Source organism: Somniosus microcephalus, chromosome 25 (genome assembly GCF_052327205.1).
Source record: "Somniosus microcephalus isolate GS21.2 chromosome 25, FLI_Smic_1.0, whole genome shotgun sequence".
NCBI lineage: Eukaryota > Metazoa > Chordata > Chondrichthyes > Squaliformes > Somniosidae > Somniosus > Somniosus microcephalus.
The window spans coordinates 48,256,431-48,276,835 of record NC_141011.1 but is presented as its reverse complement, the minus strand read 5'-3'; the positions used below and the strand labels follow the sequence as shown (position 1 = coordinate 48,276,835).

The 20,405-nt window shown below is 40.8% G+C and overlaps 1 protein-coding gene across 7 annotated transcripts in view; it reads left to right on the top strand.

Moving 5' to 3' along the window:
* Positions 1 to 20,405, top strand: part of rerea (arginine-glutamic acid dipeptide (RE) repeats a) — a 527,918-nt gene that overhangs the window by 225,226 nt on the left and 282,287 nt on the right. For all 7 annotated transcript variants that reach the window (XR_015073572.1, XM_085967345.1, XM_085967342.1 and 4 more), the window contains one exon: positions 14,960 to 15,065. Coding sequence is in view for 6 of the 7 variants with exons in the window: in XM_085967345.1 (XP_085823471.1) it covers positions 14,960 to 15,065 (106 nt within the window). In the remaining variant the exon portion in view is untranslated. The remainder of the gene's footprint in view (positions 1 to 14,959; positions 15,066 to 20,405) is intronic.

The window sequence follows — 20,405 nt, the reverse complement described above, 5'->3', positions numbered from 1 at the left end:
GAACTGCCAACCAATATTTGACTGTGTGAAGACTTGATTTAGGGCTGTGATATTGTGATGATGCCAAGTTAACGTCTTTTAGTTATGAGAAAGAGGACAATGATGAATCATTTCTGCTGAAACTTGTATTTAATGTGTTGCAGCTTTTATTGTGTATTCCATGTATTTCTATTATATTTGTAAACACTACAAATGGAAGTGTAAAATAGGAGAGAGTTCAAGTAATGCTCCTACATTACTTAAATATTTAGAATACTTAAATTTTATGAGCAGATAAAGCTGTGCAAAACAGATGTTGTGAAGGCCTTATTTTCATTGGAGCCCATGTAAGCTAAAGCAAAGGACACTGTTTCTTCAGTCTCCCTACAGGGAGTAATATCTAAATAAAAGGAGATTGGTTCTAACATTTACATAGAAAGCAAATCATTTCCTGAACATCGGATAGGTTTGTGCACTGTCTTCCTGCCAGGGACTGTCTGCCTGATGTAACTAATATTCATGGTCCCAAGAAATAGCAGAGATGACAGATGGCCAAATTGCCTTCAAAGCTAGTTGAGGTTTTAAATATAAATAGTGTAGGCAGTAGCTGCGAGTGCATGGACCAAACAAAGGACCTGCCTGCCATAGCCAGGGCAACATCTGCGGCCACTCGCACCATTTTGTTGCGCATTGATCTGAAAAGATTGTTGTTGGGGAGTAACCGTAGAGAGGATTTCCACATAAAAGCTTGTCGCAAGCAGCTGTGATTGTGCATATTGCTAAATGTCATGTTGTGACAATGAGAACTTCTTACAGTTTGTCATTTTCTTCAGTTAAGTTAAACGTAGACAAAGAATGAATGTGAATAAGATATGTTGCGTGGCTGTTTATAAAAAAAAAAAAAAAAAAAAAATCTGAGTTCTATCCTCAGTCTTTGTCACATAAAACTAATATTCCTGTCTCATTTTGGGAAATATTACATCTAAATTAAGTGTTCAGACACTAATAAACTGTCCACCGAAAGGTTATTCACAGTTTTCTGCATTTTAATTCTATAATTACTAAAATCAAGGAAGGTTTTTTTTTAAAGAGCATCATATCCCTGGGAAATGTTTGGGCAGCAGTGAACAGGTTTCTGAATTCTCTGGAGTTTTGTTTTGTTTACAAAGTACATTTGTAGAAATAAGGTAAACAGCTACAAATGAACAAATTCAACATATTCAGATAGCCAAGTTACTTTTTTATAATCCTGTCATTTTCAAATGCGTTTGAAATCTTGAAACCTCATGAAGGCCTCCATTACTGTGAAAGTGTTTACTGGACAAATTGCTCTGCATTCGTCCAACATCCCCCCCCACCATCTATTTTAACTTCCAGATTTTATCGAATGGATGAAGTGAGGTTGGAGATATTTTAAAAAAAAACTGCGGTACTGTCTAGAGTAACAAAAGAAACAAAACACATTATACGCTATGTAACATTAATGTCTTTCCTGCAGTTGATGTTCCCTCACCTTTCTGTTCAGGGACCTTTTTATGGAAATGTGTTTGTCTCTGTTAGGACTGAGAAATATTAAGTGATTCATCCCAACTTGAGCTGCACCCAGTACTGTTTCTGACTAATGTACTCCCTATCTCTCTCCCTTTCTTTCTGTATCTATCCTTGTGTCTCCCTATTTCTTCCTTCTATTAATGTTTGTATCTATTATTTACATTCTCTTATTACTACTTTTCTTGGATTTACACCTTATTATGTGCTCCTTTGCTATGTATTTGGAAAAACTGCTGGTGTGAAGGGTTATTTTTTCTGGAGGTGCAGTTGGTCTATCAGCTGGTAACAATTTTCCCCACACTTGCATGAAGGAGATTAGACGGCTATTTTAAAGGTTGATTCTTACTATAAATTGGCAAAAAAATTATCGTTTTTCCTGTGTTCCAGCAGATGACATTTTTCATTTTAATAGCAAATCCAATAGACCAACACAAAGATTTATAAGGGCAAAATCCCCATAAACTATGTCGAGCTGTGTGTGTTGCCCTTGTGGCTGTCTCTTTCTGTGCTGTGTACAAAGGGTGTCTCCCTTTATTTATTTTCTTGTTGCCAGTTTAAGATGGTATTTCCAGCTAGTTAACTTCAGTTAAAGAAGGCGTTGCGTTTATTTCAGTTTATTGTAGATGTTCAGTTTGAAGCACTGTTTGAAGTCTCAGTGATCGTTTCAACATTGGAAGGCCATTTTCAATACCTACTTTGCCTGCATTATGTAGCTTCCTGGTTTATCTGCCTAGATTTATTCTAAGGGGTTTAGAACGGCCACTTGCATACCTGGGAAATGCTTTTTGAAGGACCTCACAAACAAGCTAAGCAGAACCATGAACTTTAAGGTATATTGTTATGAGGACGACACAAGAATCTGCAACTTCTATTTTGGGACCGTATATCCTGTGCAACAGCGCATTAAATTGGCTATTGACAGATCCTGTCAGCACTGCACCTGGCTAGAGTGGACAATCCCATTGCCAACTACCTGGATACTGGTACACCCTCTGTCGTGATAAATCTGCTTTTCCATGCAGCTGTCTGGAAATGGGTTCCATTAGGCTCCAATATTTTTGTCCCTGGGAGAAAGACTAGAGTCTAGATGATTGACAGTCTTATCATTGTCTAAGGGTAACAGGTTCCTGTATGTGTTACTTTCTTCATTTCTCTCATCCGATAGACGTTCATGCAAACTGAGTATAAATGATTCCCATTCTCCTTTACTGGAGAAGGCAATCCTAGTTCTCAGGCAGCAAGCAGATTATGTCAATGCTAAATATGCTTCAAAGCCTGTTGTGTTGACTGCACTTGACCAATTTGAAGAAAATAAGCTTTTATGTCTTCTATTTTTAAACTTAAGACTTCCTCAATGGTTAGTAGAGTAGATATTTAAAAAAAAAATGTTTTATTCATTGATGGGATGTGGGCGTCGCTGGCTAGGCCTGCATTTAGTGCCCGTCCCTAATTGCCCTTGAGAAGATGGTGGTGAGCCGCCTTCTTGAACCGCTGCAGTCCATATGGTGTAGGTACACCCACAATGCTGTTAGGAAGGGAGTTCCAGGATTTTGGCCCAGCGACAGTGAAGGAACGGCGATACAGGTCCAAGTCAGGATGGTGTGTGGCTTGGAGGGGGACTTGTAGGTGGTGATGTTCCCATGCGTCTGCTGCCCTTGTCCTTCTAAGTGGTAGAGGTCGTGGGTTTGGAAGGTGCTGTTGAAGGAGCTTTGGCGAGTTGCTGCAGTGCATCTTGTAGATGGTACACACTGCAGACACAGTGCGCCGGTGGTGGAGGGAGTGAATGTTGAAGGTGGTGGATGGCGCCAATCAAGCGGGCTGCTTTATCCTGAATGGTGTCGAGCTTCTTGAGTGTTGTTGGAGCTGCACTCATCCAGGCAAGTGGAGAGTATTCCATCACACTCCTGACTTGTGCCTTGTAGATGGTGGAAAGGCTTTGGGGAGTCAGGAGGTGAGACACTCGCCGCAGAATTCCCAGCCTCTGGCCTGCTCTTGTAGCCACAGTATTTATATGGCTGGTCCAGTTCAGTTTCTGATCAATGGTAACCCCCAGGATGTTGATGGTGGGGGATTCAGCGATGGTAATGCCATTGAATGTCAAGGGGAGATGGTTAGAGTCTCGCTTGTTGGAGATGGTCATTGCCTGGCACTTGTGTGGTGCGAATGTTACTTGCCACTTGTCAGCCCAAGTCTGAATGTTGTCCAGGTCTTGCTGCATATGGACACGGACTGCGTCAGTATCTGACGAGTCTCGAATGGTGCTGAACAGTGTGCAATCATCAGCGAACATCCCCACTTCTGACCTTTATGATGGAGGGAAGGTCATTGATGAAACAGCTGAAGATGGTTGGGCCGAGGACACTGCCCTGAGGAACTCCTGCAGTGATGTCATGTGATTGAGATGAATGACCTCCAACAACCACAGCCAACTTCCTTTGTGCTAGGTATGATTCCAACCAATGGAGAGTTTTCCCCTTGATTCCTATTGACTTCAGTTTTGCTAGGGCTCCTTGATGCCACACTCGATCAAATGCTGCCTTGATGTCAAGGGCAGTCACTCTCACCTCGCCTCTTGAGTTCAGCTCTTTTGTCCATGTTTGGACCAAGGCTGTAATGAGGTTGTCTGGATGTCTCTGCTATAGTGTATTTTCATTTTGGTAGATTGGTCTTGAACACCAATATCTCATCTCAACAAAAGACCACCATGCTCTTGATAGTGGTGGAATGAAACAGAAAGTAAGATTACCTAGCTTGCAGAGTTTAAACCCCAGTATTCTAATGCCTTCCTGATCTCATTCTACCATGTTTAATTAGATTAATAATTATTTTATCATTTGTTCATGCCTTCATTTTGTGGGGTTCTTTTGGTCGGGGAGGGGTGGTGTGGTGGTGAGGTAGGCAGGGGGAGAGAAAGAACTGAAAAACCTAGGAGGATGGTCCTTGTTTATGGTGCGGTGAGGGAACAGTTCAGTGAATAATGCCGCTGATGCCAAAAAAGGTCTCTCAGGTGCATTCCTAATATTTTTTCTTGTTGGTTACCTTGGCTTACTCCGAGTGATACGCAGGTGATGCTCCGGTTCAGAGAATGAAACCCTAAGTAGACACTCCTGTATTTTTAGTTTAATAGTTCTTAGCCCTACTGTAGGTACATTTATGCATTTAGCAAATTTCAGAAATCCTCATGCTTATGAAAGCACAGGAGACTTGAAAGAACAGCAATTATTGAATACTTTAATATATTAAAGTTGCATGATCTCAGAATTTTTTTGACTCTTTCGTTATTAAAATAATGAGCTCATTGGGGGGAAAACTGATTAAAAAATTGGCTTCATTTTGAGGCTGTAAGACTTCAAAATGAAAATGAAATGTTTTTTATTTGAGATGATTGTGCCAATCACAACTGAATGCAAGAAAGCCTAACTTTATCCTAGATACAAAGACAGGATACAGAGACTGATCTGGGAAAAGAAGTCTTGATGTGTTGAACACAGATGTTTTGTATTCTTAAAATCAGCTTCCATTCTAGGAGAACCAGTTTCAAGCTGGGTTTTTTCTTAATCAGCTGAGACTGGTACAGTCAGTCAATGAAAACGGTTGTATTTTAAATTTTATTTTAATCTTCAAATCAAAACCAAATATTTTGTGTCCCCCCCCCCCCCCCCCCCCCCCCCAGGATTTCATTATTTTAATGAGTACTTGTGAAATAACTAAAAATTGTCAGGCCATTCAGCTGTAAAGGATCATGTTCCAGTACAGCAGCTGTCGAATAAGTTCCTGATGAGATTAGCTTCCAACCTTTGAACTGGAGAATTTCATTTCTCCCTCCTTTCAGTTTTGTTGGCGCAAATTTGCGATTCTTATGTACTGCGTTTCCAGCAGAAAAAGTGATGCATCAATATTAACATATCTGTAGAAATTGGATAAGAGCAGGACTGAAACATCAGAGCAGAAGAAAGTAAATGTTAGTATTTGCTGAAGCTTCCATGAAATATTTAATGCCAAAGATTTGCATTCAAAGCTGCCTTTAATGGCACGGCTTTTGAAAGAACAAAGCTTCCTTTGAGCAGTGGTGTCACAGAGAGGTTTAATACTTGAGAGCATCTACACTTAACCTAATTCATACTGTATGGGCATAGAATCACCCTTGCATCATCTCTTGTTTATAAATCTACCAGATCTATAGTAGTGAATAAATACTTGTTGTATTTAAGGGTTTCCAAAATGAAATTCTCAAATGTGCCCCAAAAAATGAAGAGGTGCTTAATTGTGATCCCAATGTGTTTGGAGCATACATGTGAATTTGTGGCATTTGCCTTATTTTTAAAATGGTCCATAATATTTAAATTCAGCGTAAGAAAATGCCGAGCAAAACCACATTCATAAATAATTTAAAAAGCAATATTGAGAAATCTGGTTGCAAAGTGACACAGGCCATTGGCCCTCACATGCTGTGCCACAGTGTTAAAATCTGGATTTACACGCCATGCAAGGTGTAGCGGGTTTCTGTTGTGCTAGCACTGAGAAATAGGAAGCCAAGGCCAGCTGTTTTCCTATAAAATTGTAGGTAAAACCAGAGAAGGCATTACCAGTGGCTGCTGTTGTACCTCCCCTTGGTCGAAGATTGGGATATTATCTGTTTGGTCTTTTGGCTGGGGGGATGGTGTTTAAGGCAGATGAAATGAAAAGGTAATTTATGAAACAGTGTGCCCACAGTCCCCCATGGGTTTGAGGATCAGACAGAATAGCTTGTTTTGTAGCGACATAATGTGAATATGCTCTCCTTGAATAGATTGCTAGTGCCATTGCTCACTGTAACGTGTAAAACTCATTTCCCTTTATTTTACTGGTCATTGATAGCTAATAAAAAAGCTGTACTTATAGGAATGAGAACATTTAGACCAGTTGCTAAATAGTAGTATGTGATGAGCCATTTTTATATTGCCCAGTTGCTCTCTTCTCTCCCCGCCACCCCCCCCCCCCCCCAAAAAAAAAAACCTTGTCTGTCTATGGGGGCTCCGTGTATCAGTCTTCCCTTTTACTTACAGTTTGGCATCAGTGGTACCGTACTTTACTATGTACAGGAAACTCTCGATTTACCGGCACCTAAATAACCGGAAATCTGTGTTAACCGGCAAAATTCAGGAGTAGGTTCAGGTAAGTTTTACTTCATATTAGTGGCCGTTCCTGGATCTGTGGCCGTGTAACCGGGGTTCCTGCACCTGCTGCTATGCAACAGGGACGCCTGGATCTGTGGCCGGGGTTCCTGCACCTGTTGCCATGCAACAGGGACGCCTGGATCTGTGGCCGGGGTTCCTGCACCTGTTGCCATGCAACAGGGACGCCTGGATCTGTGGCTGTGTACGGGGCTCTCGTACCTTTTACTGTACCTCTCTGTAATCCGCACTTTTTGATGAACCGGCACCACGCCGGTCCCATCGGTGCCGGATAAAAAAGAGTTTCCTGTACAGTAATGTGTACACCCAGTTGTTGAACCTGTGGGCGACTGGCTCCCTGTGTTTACTTTATGACTTAATGTGGTACATTTGTATGCCCACTTTTACACAGATCTGTACTGCTCTTGGTTCCCTGGGCAGGGGGAGGGTGTTTATACCATAGAGCACAGCTGATAGAGGGAGAACCATGCACCTCTCCTCTGCTGAGCTCCTATAATATAAAAGCACCTTTCAATAAACTTTTTAGGTAAGACCCTAACTGCTAGCTTTTTATTTTTAATACCCCCTATGCGGAATATGCTGATTTACAGTATTTTAGTCTGCATGTGATGGGAGTAAGGTAATAAATGTGATCATTTTTTTTCCTCCCAAACTGTCAGACCGTAGCTGATTATTTCATGAATACATTGACTGATGCAATGTTGAATAAAGGCTTTGTCATAATATAGAATGTGCATGAAATATTTGAGATTCATGGTTTCCTTTGCCATCAGTATTATTGCACAATAAAAAATCTACTTAGAAATTAACCAGTTGAGTTATTTAAAGCTGGAGTAGTTGATATGTTTTAATTCTGAAGTACTTCCCAGAATAGCTTAAAAATGGTAAATCTGCTACCATTCCTCGTGTAATTACTGAGGCATAGTGGATAATGCTGGAGCTGTTTACAATTTTAACGCTGTCAGACATGTGGTCGTGATTAGGATCACAGGCTACTATCAGATGCTTGTGTCTTAGTTGCACCCACATGACTGTCTGGGAGCTCCAAAGGCAAACCCATACAACAAACACTACATTGCTGGGGAGCAATTGCTTTAGAGTTGAAAGAAATGGTGGTGTCGTTCAGTTTTAACATCTGGGTTCTGGACAAAGTGAAAAATTGTCTGAAATTAAATTATGTAGCAAGCCTTTTATAGACTGCACATTGAGTTATTCTAAATTATAATGAATCAGTTTGGTTTATTTTTTTTCCCCCATTGAAAAATATCTCCCCTTTTTATGTTCACTCATCCTTTGACAAAATGGGCACACCGTTTACAACTGGATTGTCATCCACAAGTCAACCCCTAGAAAGTAGGTGCATAGCCTGCATCGAAGCACATTCTTCTCTTTGCTAGGGTTGTAAATAAGTTCTTAAGAGATGTAACTTTGGGTGCTGCAACCGTCTCCCGCTGCAGCCAGCCTACATCCTTCACCAGAGGGCAAACCCATGGTTCCATGTATTGAAATCGAATGCCCAGTCATACCGTTTTGAATCTGGAAGATTCACCCTCCTTTGGTTTGTCCCTGTGGATCTTTGTTGAACTTAATCTAAGGAAGGTCAGGGGCATCTGTTTTTCCTTCCATCAGTTTGCCTGGGCACTGATTCAGAAAGTGATATCCAAAGATATAATTCATGCTGGTGGCAGTGTTCACCTTGTCTGGGAATGAGACAGACCGCTTTCCACCTCAAGGTCTTTAGTGTCTACCAGTAGTTTGGGTATGTTAACATCTAATATGTACATATACCATGGCATTATTTCGAAGAAGAGCAGGGGAGTTCTCCCCGATGTCCTGGTTAATATTTATTCCTCAATCAACATCACTAAAACAGATTATCTGGTCATTATCGCATTGCTGTTTGTGGGAGCTTGCTGTGCACAAATTGGCTGCCGCGTTTCCTACATTACAACAGAGACTACACTTCAAAAGTACTCCATTGGCTGTAAAGCACTTTGGGACTTTCTGAGGTCGTGAAAGGTCCTATATAAATGCAAGTTTTTCTTTCTATATGTTTATGGGCTTGGGCAGTTATATGCAAGTAGACTGTCCCTTTGGGAGACCAAATACCATCACATATCCCAGTGTCACTGTGTAAGCAACTGCCACTTAACATAAGGACCTCTGGTTTTCTCCAGTTAACGTTGAACTTTGAAATAGACCGTAATCCTGAATTAAGGCATCGTATGTGGAAAGATTGTGGATCCTATTCCGCAGTATGTTGTCTGCATATAAGCACATCGCACACTGTTTCAGCAATTCAGGCTGTCTTATAGACAATTCTATGATTTTTTGCTACTTAGGAGGACATCTAAAATTTATTTTCTGGTTATTTATCTCATCTTTGTGGGATTTTGATACGCATGTTGGGATGAATACCGGCCTATATTTATACTGTTCAATGTTGCTTTTTGTAGTTTGTGCTTCAGTCTAAAATATATTTTGATTTATAAACGCATTGTTTCAGTTGCATTGAAAATGTTCTTTCTCTTACTAGCTATGTAATACTAAATAAATATTGTTCTGTTGCAAATGTGAAGATTTTATTCTAAAACCAAACTTTGTTTTGTATGAACAATTCTGTAACAGAAATTAGTAGCTTTATACAATTTAGGCTTTCACTATATACATTGGGGGGGCGGGGGCGGAGAGAGAGAGAAAGAGGTGTCCCATGACAGAATTTTGCTGAATAACAGATGTAATCACAAATTAACTCCTGAATTTTATGCCATTTCACATTGAAAGACTATCAGATGCAAGTACGTAAATGCTAGTTTGTTCTTTCTCGAGTGTTGACCTGAGGCAACATAATGCCAACCCCAAAGTACCACCAGTTGTTTTGATTTCATGGCTAGTTTGTTCACTGAGGAATGCTGTAAAACATTATATGGTCTCTTTTCCATTTATGGTGCTTACTTTTGCAAGACTTCAGAGTTCTCAGTAACCAAGGCCAATTTCCTGAGATACCCAACCTCATTCCAGTTGCCTCTGGCTGCACTCTAACACCAAATGATAGTAATAAATTGCAGCTTTCTAATTCAGAGGCAACTTAGATGAAGATGCTATAGAACTTTTCGAACATCCAACATGGCTATGTAGAAAAGAGAACTCGGGGCTCCAATTAAAATTTTGGTGTTCATTTTCAGTTCTGGAACGGCATTGCATGCGATGTAAGGTCATGAAAAGGGATGGTTTTGCTTTATAATGCAGTGGTCTGTGAACTATTAATGTTATACAGGAAATTTCGCGATATCCGGCACCGACGGGACCGAGCTGCTGCCGATCTATCAAAACTTCCGGATAGACCAGCGCTAATGTTGAAGGATATGGAGGTTTTCATCTCCGTATCTGACAACAAACTTGTAAACACTCGGCCTGTACCTTGGAAGCGTCTCTGAAGCTGTTGCTAAGCTACAGAGACGCTTTCCAGAGCCTGACTGTTTATAAAAAAAAAATTTTTTTAATGCTAGGAGAAGAAAAAAAACCTAACCAAAACGGCTGCTGATTTCTGCCGTTAGATCGAGGTTTCCGGACATACAACCTCTGGATAAACCAAAGTTTCCTGTAGTATGCTGTTAAAACAGTAATGATAAGTTGTAAAAATATTTAATGCAATTAAATCAATTTACGGAAGTTAGGAATTTGGAAAAGCTACTTCTACCACCTCTTCCCCCAATTTTCATCCTTGTCTCCCAAAAACTTTGATTCATGCTGGAGTCCAGCTCAACAACTTTATTTAGTGCCATTAATGTAGAAAAGCATCCCAACGTGCCTCACAGAAGCCTAATCAGACAACGCAGAGTCAGAGAAAGAGATATTAGGAGAGTTGACTAAAAGCTTGGTCAAAGGTGAGTTTTAAGGAGGGCCTTCGAGGCAGATTGGTTTAGGGATCTCAAGTACTTTGCACAATTACCTTTTGGAGTGCAGTGACTGTTACTTAACTAAACGCGGCAGTCATAAATGGCAGTAAGATGAATGACCAGCTAAGCTTGTCTTTGGTGATACTGGTTGATGGTGCAATTTTGCACAGCAGGTGAAAGTTGCTGCTTTTTGAAAAGTGACATAGGATGTTTAACGTCACCTGAACCAGCAGCTGGGACCTCTGTTTAGCATCTCATCTAAAAGATGGCATCTCAAACAATGCAACATTCCCTCAATCCTGCACTGTACTGTCAACTTAGATTATGAGCTCAGGTCCTGGTGTTGGTTTCAAACATAAATACCGTGGCTACGAGAGCGGGACAGAGGCTGGGTATTCTGCGGCAAGTGTCTCACCTCTTGACTCCACAAAGCCTTTCCACCATCTACAAGGCACAAGTCAGGAGTGTGATGGAATACTCTCCACTTGCCAAGGGCAGTTAGGGATGGGCAATAAATGCTGGCCTTGCCAGAGGCGCCCACATCCCATAAACTAATTTAAAAAAAACTCCAACCACACACGAGAAGCTTGACATCATCCAGGGCAAAGCAGCCCCGTTTGATTGTCACCCCATCCACCACCTTAAACATTCACTCCCTCCACCACTGGCGCACCGTGGCTGCAGTGTGTACCATCTACAATATGCACTGCAGCAACTCGCCAAGGCTTCTTCAACAGCACCTCCCAAACCCGAAAGGACAAGGGAAGCAGACGCATGGGAACACCACCACCTCCAAGTCACACACCATCCTGACTTGGAATTACATCGCCGTTCCTTCATAGTCACTGGGTCAAAATCCTGGAACTCCCTTCCTAACAGCACTGTGGGAGTACCTTCACCACACGGACTGCTGCGGTTCAAGAAGGCAGCTCACCACCAGCTTCTCAGGGGCAACTAGGGATGGGCAATAAATGCTGGCCTTGCCAGCGACACCAACATCCCATGAATTAATTAAAAAGAAACCCTCATACTCTAACTCGGATGAATGCGCTAGCAATTGAGCCAAGCTGTTCCCTAAGGACATCACAGAAATCACAGAAACCCCACAGTGCAGATAGAGGCCATTTCGGCCCAGCGAGCCTGCACCGACACAAATCCCACCCGATCCCGGTAACCCCTACACCAACACATATCCCACCCTATCCCCGTAACCCCACGTATTCAATCCCCCTAACACTAAGGGTCAATTTATCATAGCCAATCAACCTAACCCGCACATCTTTGGACTGTGGGAGGAAACCGGAGCACCCGGAGAAAACCCACGCAAACACGGGGAGAATGTGCAAACTCCACACAGACAGTCACCCGAGGCCGGATTCGAACCTGGGTCCCTGGCGCTGTGAGGCAACAGTGCTAACCACTATGCCATCCGTTGTGAACATTTCTAACTAAATATTTATTAAACAGAATTGTTTCATTTAAATTCAGTTGATTGCTTCAAGGCATAAATGGCATGGATGTTGGGAAGCAGCACATTTTGAGTTTCAAAAATTTGCGAAATAAACTTTTAATATTCTGAATCCAAGTTCATATCCAAAGTGAGTATTGCACCGTATTACCATTCATGAATGGATGTATAGAGCAGCACATTTTATTACAATATAAATGTCTAAACCTGTCATGAACAGAATGTGGAATAAATAATTTAAGTAACTCATTTTCAGCATTCCTCAACCTCTTGTATATTGCACGTTCAACAGCAGTCGTCAGCATGCTGAAAAATAGCATGAATCGTAATTGTTACACATGTTTATCTCCTATCTCTTTCTGCTCATGCTCACAGTATTGGTGCAATGTACAAGCTGCATTCAGGTAATGGGGAATGCAGGAGCTGCCTGTTAAATGTGTATAAATATTCCACATAAAAAATTAACAGATGTTTAAAACTGTTTTGAAAAGCTGCAAAGGCAATGAATTTGTTTTTTCAAGGGCTCCGTGCGATTGGGTTTGGGCAGAGCTTTGGATTTTCCAAGCTTTCTCTGACAACGCTGCAAATAACTTGCGAGTCCTTGGACCTTACTTAACATATCCACAGTGTTGTTATGCACAGGGTTACTGGGCACGCTGTTCACCAGAGATCCTATATTAATTTGGTCATGCTATGATTATGCTGCATTTTGTCATGTAGTTTGGAGCACTTCTTCTGCAAGGAAATTTGGTTTCTGAAATTCCCTGCATAGATTTGCCTACCACCCCAGTGTAGTGCTAAGAGTTTACAGAGGTTTAATGAATGAGGTGTCAAACCCATTTTATATAGATAAAACTTTGATTTGCAAAGAAGGAAACACAAAAAATGAGCTGCAGTTTTTTTTTTGCTGTAGACCAGCATTGGTTGTAGATGGGAGGCCTGCGAACTAATTCATCATGAATTTTGCACGAGTAAGTATAGTTGATGTGTCGAAGCACAGACTGCTGTTTTCTAACTCGGTGCTGCCACTGACTGGTCTACTGATGATACTACGAAAGGCCTGATAGTGCAGTATTTTTATATATATATTCTACAACATTTTTATACCGCACTCAAGATTTGACATTCTGACTTTTCTAATTAGCATTTGCAAGCAGCATGCAATTTTTCTCAGCATTTAAAAAAATAATCCAATCCACTAACATCTACACTGGAAAGCTGCCTTCAAAAACCATGTTCAGATCAGGAAGTAAAGCTTTTGAAAACAACTTTGTTTGAGAATTATTTCATTATGTTCCCTACTATTTTTGTACGGCAGTGGAAAATTCTGCACTGACAGCAGTTAAAGGCGGCACTGCCACAAGCTTTGAGCAAATACGTCTTTTAACCCTAAAACTAAATTCACTAAAAATGTCTTCTTCAACACGTAATTATTTGTACAACTTGATGAATTTCACAGAAAAGTCAACTGGAAAAGGACAAAAAAATTGAAATCGAATATTGCCTTCGAACCTCTCCACATAGTGATAATCCCGAACAATCAATTTAGGATAATGATAGATAGCTCTGATGCTAAATCTAATTCAGTGTTTCAAGTGATGTCTGTAACCAACTCCCTGTGTGTAGGTTTACAACCTTGAAATCACTCCCCACTGTTATTTTTTGTGTACTTTAACAATTTTAAAATGTGTAAGTTCATAACTCATGTTTTGAACTCCTACCACATGTAAAAATAGTGCATTATACCATTCACAGAAACAACTTGATGCTCGTGATCCTGTGTTTACAAGAAATAATATGCATTTAATTACACAATGTACATCCTCCAACCCCTGTGTATATTTTTCTAAACATATAATAACAAGTAAAATGTGTGTTTATCACTGGTGTTTATTTCCTTTCCTGTCCACATTACCTTTGCTACCATACAAGTCACCAACTACTACTGTGTATGAATCCAGTATGTAACTCAGAGTATCTGGGCGCACTCCCATTACCTTTGCATCACTACTATGGAAAATGCTCCTCCCCCATCTCTCTCTCAGGCAGCCTGTCTTGTTCTACACCTTGGTCTCCCTCTCTGTCTGTTCCCTGTAGGATATCTGTGCTACAAAGTTTCCAATCAAGCCCCAACTTCTTGGTCTATAAGCAATAATTCCATAATTGAACACAACTCCCCAAAGGCTGTGGATGCTAGGACAATTGGAGTTGTCAAGACAGAGAGAGATAGATTTTTGTTAGGTAAAGGTATCGAGGGATATGGAGCGAAGGCAGGTAAATGGAGTTGAGGTGCAGATCAGCCATGATCTAATTGAATGGTGGAACAGGCTCGAGGGGCTGAATGGCCTATTCCTGTTCCTGTGTTCCATTCAACACTATCTGATATCGTTCTGACAACAGTTGAAATGCCCTACAAAATCATACTCCAATTTAATGCACAATGGGTATCCTTGTGACTACTTTTAACAGCTGTACCTAAGTGATGCATTACTTTGGAGTGGTGTTTTATGGGACTAGCCCATCTCGATTGGATTTATAATTTAATTATGCACTAGACATGTGAGTTATAAGGCTGATACTCAGTTTATTTCCCTGTTAAATCCTTTCTGCCATCATATGCTGTGGTTGATATGGAGCATGCTAAATGTTTGCAGCCATTTGACCATGAATGCCACTCTTGGTGGACTGGCCTCATCAAGAATGTTTCCGTAATGTCGCTCAAACTTGAATATTCCTTTCAGTCAATTCATCTGTAATCTGATGAAAATCATTTATTTTGTAAATGCCGAAGTCTTGCTCATTTTTTATTAGCATAATGCAAAGAATAGTGCTAATATTGTCCCCTTTGTAATTTCATTTATTTAGCCTGCTGATGTTTAACATTTCAGAGTAAACGGGATCATCTGTTAATGAATGTCAAGTGGTACTATCGCCAGTCCGAGGTGCCTGATTCAGTCTACCAACATCTGGTTCAGGACCGACATAACGAGAATGGTGAGTACGACAACACTTACTTTACATGACACAGGAAACGTGTTTTTCTCTCCAATTATCTTTCCTTAACTCTCTCCCTCTCTTGAAGGTGGCAAGTCCTGGTTCCACGGGTGGCAGTGGCTCTCTGATACCTTGCTCTCGAAGGTGCCGTGCCTTCATGTATGAGCCTGGCTGTGCGAACAGTAAATTAACTTTTTGGGGGGAGTAGGGGAAAGGGGGACTGTGGTAGATCAACTTGATTCAGTGTCCACATACGTGCATTTGGCAGCAAGAGCCACTGGATGACATTCAGGAGCAGGAACCTTGGCCCATATTTTCCTCCTACTACTCGCCCAGGAGATTGAGGCCAACTGTAGCACCTCATTGATGCCTAAACCATGGATGGATACCCAGAGTTTCTTAGCTATTGTGCACATTCACCCAGTGAGCTACTGGGGGACACAAAAAGGAAGTCTTTCAAAAGCTGCAATGGGTAACTAAGTATTAGCACTGGAAGATCTGCAAATAATAAATGTAGAATTTGCTGTAGATTAGATTTGCAGTTTATTTATTTACTATGCACGCCAGAATTGTCTAAAAATTGGCACCTGCCTGGATAAACAATTTTAATTCCCCCCCCCCCCCCCCCACCTCCATTTTTAATTTTTGAAAAACTCAAATGATAGGAGTTGTACTTAACTGAAGCATCTTGCTATGCTCTGGTTAATCAATTCTGTGTCATGGCCTGGATGTTGATGGGGTACTGCAGTTGACCTCCCCGTCCCTGGGCTATAGCAAGAAGGAGATATCGACCATTGTTCAGTGACCCTGCTCCCACACTTATGTGTAAGAACCAATTCTTTTTGTAAATGGCCTCATACCTTGAGATGGAGAATCTTGGGTGTTAAACATGCCATTTCTTAAATTTCCATCCTGCACCATGTAACTTTCCATTTCTTCAGTGTTTTTTGTAGCATCCATGCATGGTTTATCTTCAGTTCTTTTTCTTCTATCAGTTGGATTCATGCTGTTTCTATGATTGACAGCTTTTGTTGAGAGTTCTGTGGAGTCAATTATTCTCGGTTTTACTGAATTTTCAATTTTGTTTTTCTCCTAATTTGAACAAGACACTGCAAAGTGTTGACCTTCAAACAACTTTATCTTTCACTTTAAACTGGTCACAGCTAATGTCTTTCCATGAATCACAACTTTACATTTTGCACAACCTCATTTTTGATTTGTATTATGTCTCTCTGCTGAAATGACCCCGTGCCTTGTTTAACTTTTTCAGTGCAGCTTTATCCTGGGCTGATGGTTGTAACAGTATTTTTATGAAGATATTTTGTAAGCCTTCAGTGCCGTAACGACAGAAGATTGTGGGGGGAATTCACTCTTCCTGTACTCCCAGGAGTCAAAGGGAGTGCATGTCAGAGAATTACCGCTACAGTGTTGTAGCAATTACTCTGAACTGTGTTGCCTTTGAACTGTGTTGCCTTTGAGCACTTCTCCCTTCTCCAACATACTTAAAGTCCCTGGATAAGGACCATGGTTCCCAAAATGGAGTGAATTAGAGTGGTATAACCCATAATAATCCCAATTGTATGCCTAGCATTTATACTGTTGTAGTTACTAAAGAGAGCTTTGGAACATTTAAAGGCTCCAGTGGAGATGTTAACTACCTTAAACATTCACTTCCTCCGCCACCGGTGCACCGTGGTTGCAATGTGTACTATCTACAATATGTTAGCAGATGTAAAATTAGAACCACCAACTCCCTTTGTCTTGCCTGCCTGACTAGATGGGGAGCACACCTAAGCAATTAATGCATTGTTCATAACACACGACGAAGCATAAACAAAGTGGGTCAGGCTTGTCTTAACAGTATTTTGTTTTGTGCTTCAAATACCAGCATGATACCCGGACTCCAAGGGTTAAATTACGAGGAGAGATTACACAAATTAAGGTTGTATTCCCTAGCATTTAGAAGGTTAAGGGGTGATCTGATCGAAGTTTTCAAGATATTAAGGGGGAACAGATTGGGGAGAAACCATTTCCGCTGGTTGGGGATTCTAGGACTAGGGGGCATTGTCTAAAAATTAGAGCCAGACCTTGCAGGAGTGAAATTAGGAAACACTTCTACACAGAAAGGGTGGTAGAAGTTTGGAACTCTCTTCCGCAAATGGCAATTGATGCTAGGTCATCATTTGTTAATTTTAAATCTGAGATTGATAGATTTTTGTTAACCAAAGGCATTAAGGGATATGGGCCAAAGGCGGGTATATGGAGTTAGATCACAGATCAGCCATGATCTCATTGAATGGCGGAACAGGCTCGAGGGGCTCAGTGGCCTACTCATGTTCCTACGTTCCTATGCAAGGTCAGCCATTTATCCTATGAAGAGCGCTGTGGTTAGCTAACCAAGAAGGATCTCTAATCCTTTGCAGGGTTGTGCTTGAGATCAGGCACTGGTGGAGAAAATATACAGGAAACTTTTTTTTATCCGGCACGGACGGGACCGATGTGGTGCCGGTTCATCAAAAATTCCAGATAATCGAAAGCTATAGTAAAAGATACGGAGCTGAGAGCTCCGTATAAAGCAACAAAACCTGCAACAGGTTCAAAACAATGGCCACAAGTTGCAAGCGTCTCTGTAGCTTAGCAACAGCTGCAGCCACACCCTTGCACAGCAACACATGGAGCAAGGCAAGTAATAAAAGTTACCTGAACCTACTCCTGAATTTTGCCGGTTAACTGACATTTCCGGTTATTTAGGTGCCGGTTAATCGAAAGTTTCCTGTAATATTATCAGCAAAGACACTGAACACTAGTCGAACTCTTTCATCTGGAGCAGTAGATCCCATTGTTCCACTGATATAAATAGGTATGAGGGTTTCTGACAGAAGCCACCATGTCCCATCTTTCAATGATCTACCCATATCCTAATAAGAAACATCATCGATTTTGTTTAGACTTAACCCGCTCATCTTGTGGGTTACTTCAAAGGTGATCTGGTCTTTTAAAATTGTGGTTCTTAGACATCTTTTTGTGCTGGGCTTGCTCCTGAGTTTTGTGAGAATGACACAGTCATCTAAGAAGGGAGTTTGGCAAATTGCATTGCCTAGTTTTTTAGTTGCTGGTCTTATTAAATAAATGAACTAAATCTGTCATTATAAGTGTTTGAAAATATTCTAATCTTCCAAAGGTTGGATGGCAATATAAAAGCAATTTGCATCACAATACATTCAGTGGCCATATCGGTATTTAATTTTCTTTCCCTCCATTTCACAGTAACTTCAGCTCCTAAAGCATAAGGTTCACAACTGTTCCATTGTATGCTGAAAACATCAAGGTTATCTGCCTTTTTGGAACCTATGAATTAGGGAGGACTCTGTAGTGGGGGAAGGGGGGCAATTAAAACACCAGCTGTGCTCAAAAAGTGCAAATTCCAGTATAGGACCCGAAACTGTCGCTGCATAAACTAATATATCCCTTTTGAACCAGTGACTTTGTGGCATGCAGTTCTTGTTTGAAAAGATTCAATTCTGAAGCTTCAATATTAATATCTGCTGAAAGGATGAGTGGATTGTTTGTCTTGGTCACGACACATAATACCACTTCGGAATAATGGCAAAGCAGTATGTGTGCTGCATTCAAGGTTTTGGTCTTAAAAACAGTTCCCTAAAAAACTCGCTATTCCACCGTCTACGTCAATATGAAGTGAAATAAAATTTCTCATCGATGGATGTAGGGAGAAATCGCAACTCGATCTTTTAAAACCTAATCATTGCGGAAGTAAAACTTCAGTTAAAGCAATCGCCAAATAAAGGATGGCCCATTGGTTAATGGACACATCTGTTAATTTACTCTTCTAGGTCTATTTCTGAGTGATGTTTTTTGTCGTACAACATTGTGGGTGATGATAGTTGCAAGAATAAACATGTCTTGTGATTGATGGAATGTTTTAAAAAGGTAGTTTTTTTAAACGTAATTGTCTGTTGATGGGGTCATATGTAGAATTATTCTGTCTGACATTACATTGAATTGGAAGAGAAGCAGATGTGCTCTTAACATCTGGCTGACTTGCATAAATTGTCTGGTTGCAGCAAAGTTGGTTTATGTGCAGACTGATTAGCAGCCGTCTTTATTTTTAAATCAGTTCCTGATGTATTTTACTGTGAACACAGCAAGGTTTGGCCAGCCGGCTTTAAACAGACAGAAAGAGTTCTCCCAGTTGGTCTGTAAATAGACTTCTCAACAGTGAATGGCAGCTTGTGATCATACCTAATAAGGATCTCCTTACTATCAGCAGAGTATGTCTGCTTTGATGAAAGGCCAGTTGGCAGAGGCCTAAAATCGTAGCCCTTCAATTAATAATTATTCTTCAAAGGCTTAAAAACTAGCCAGATGGGGCATGTGAAGGGGTAAGTAATCTATTTTGACAGACCTTCCTTTATTACACTTTTTAAAAAGTTTTGTCCCTGTGAATGTCTATTCTTCTTTCCTCATTCTTACGGGGCTACATTTCTGCAGGTGCTCACAGCCCTTGGGTATCTCATCCACTTGGCAGTTCTTCAGGTGAGTTTAGACAGGTGATTGCCACCTGGCAGTGTGACTCTGTAGGGCATCACAGCTTAGCTCAACAAAAGTCCACAACTGTGAGAGTGATTTCCATCCATCACCTCGCATTACCTTGAGATGTTGAGGCCAATTCTAGAACCTAAACTAAAACTAAGTTAACTCATTACAGACGGGAGTTGAACCTGGTTCTGCATCGGGCTGTACCTTTACCTACTCGGCAATTGGGGAAGCATGTTACCTTCTCCTTCATGTTTCTTGAGTTTTGATTTCCAAGATTTGCCTTATATAGTCTGAGCTGCTTAAGCTTGTTAATTAATTCAACAACTTTAAAAAAAATTCCTGTTCAAGTTTCTCCACAAAATCTTAGGGAACTTGGGCTACTTGATCAAAAATTACTTGGGTCAAGGAGGTCGCGGAGAAATGACATATACTGCAGGATGAGAACCTCCTGGAAGGCTGTGCATCCTCAGTAATTTATCCCATTGGATTGCCAGATCCCATCAATGTGTTTGGAAGACTCGTTAATTAGAGAAATGAGGAATATCACACACAAAGGGGAATAATATACATTTACTCTTCCTTTACCATTTGAGGATCAAGACCTGGAATTTTCAAGTTGTGAGATTTAGGGTCCAAGTAAGATGTAGAATCTTGCATTGTAAATTGTATATTTTGTCTTCAGATCAGCAATGGAAAGACATTGTAAAAGTTTCTACTGAAAGGTGTATGCTGTAATTTGTGAATTGTAGTGTGCTATACAGTACAGTATATGGATATCTTCAG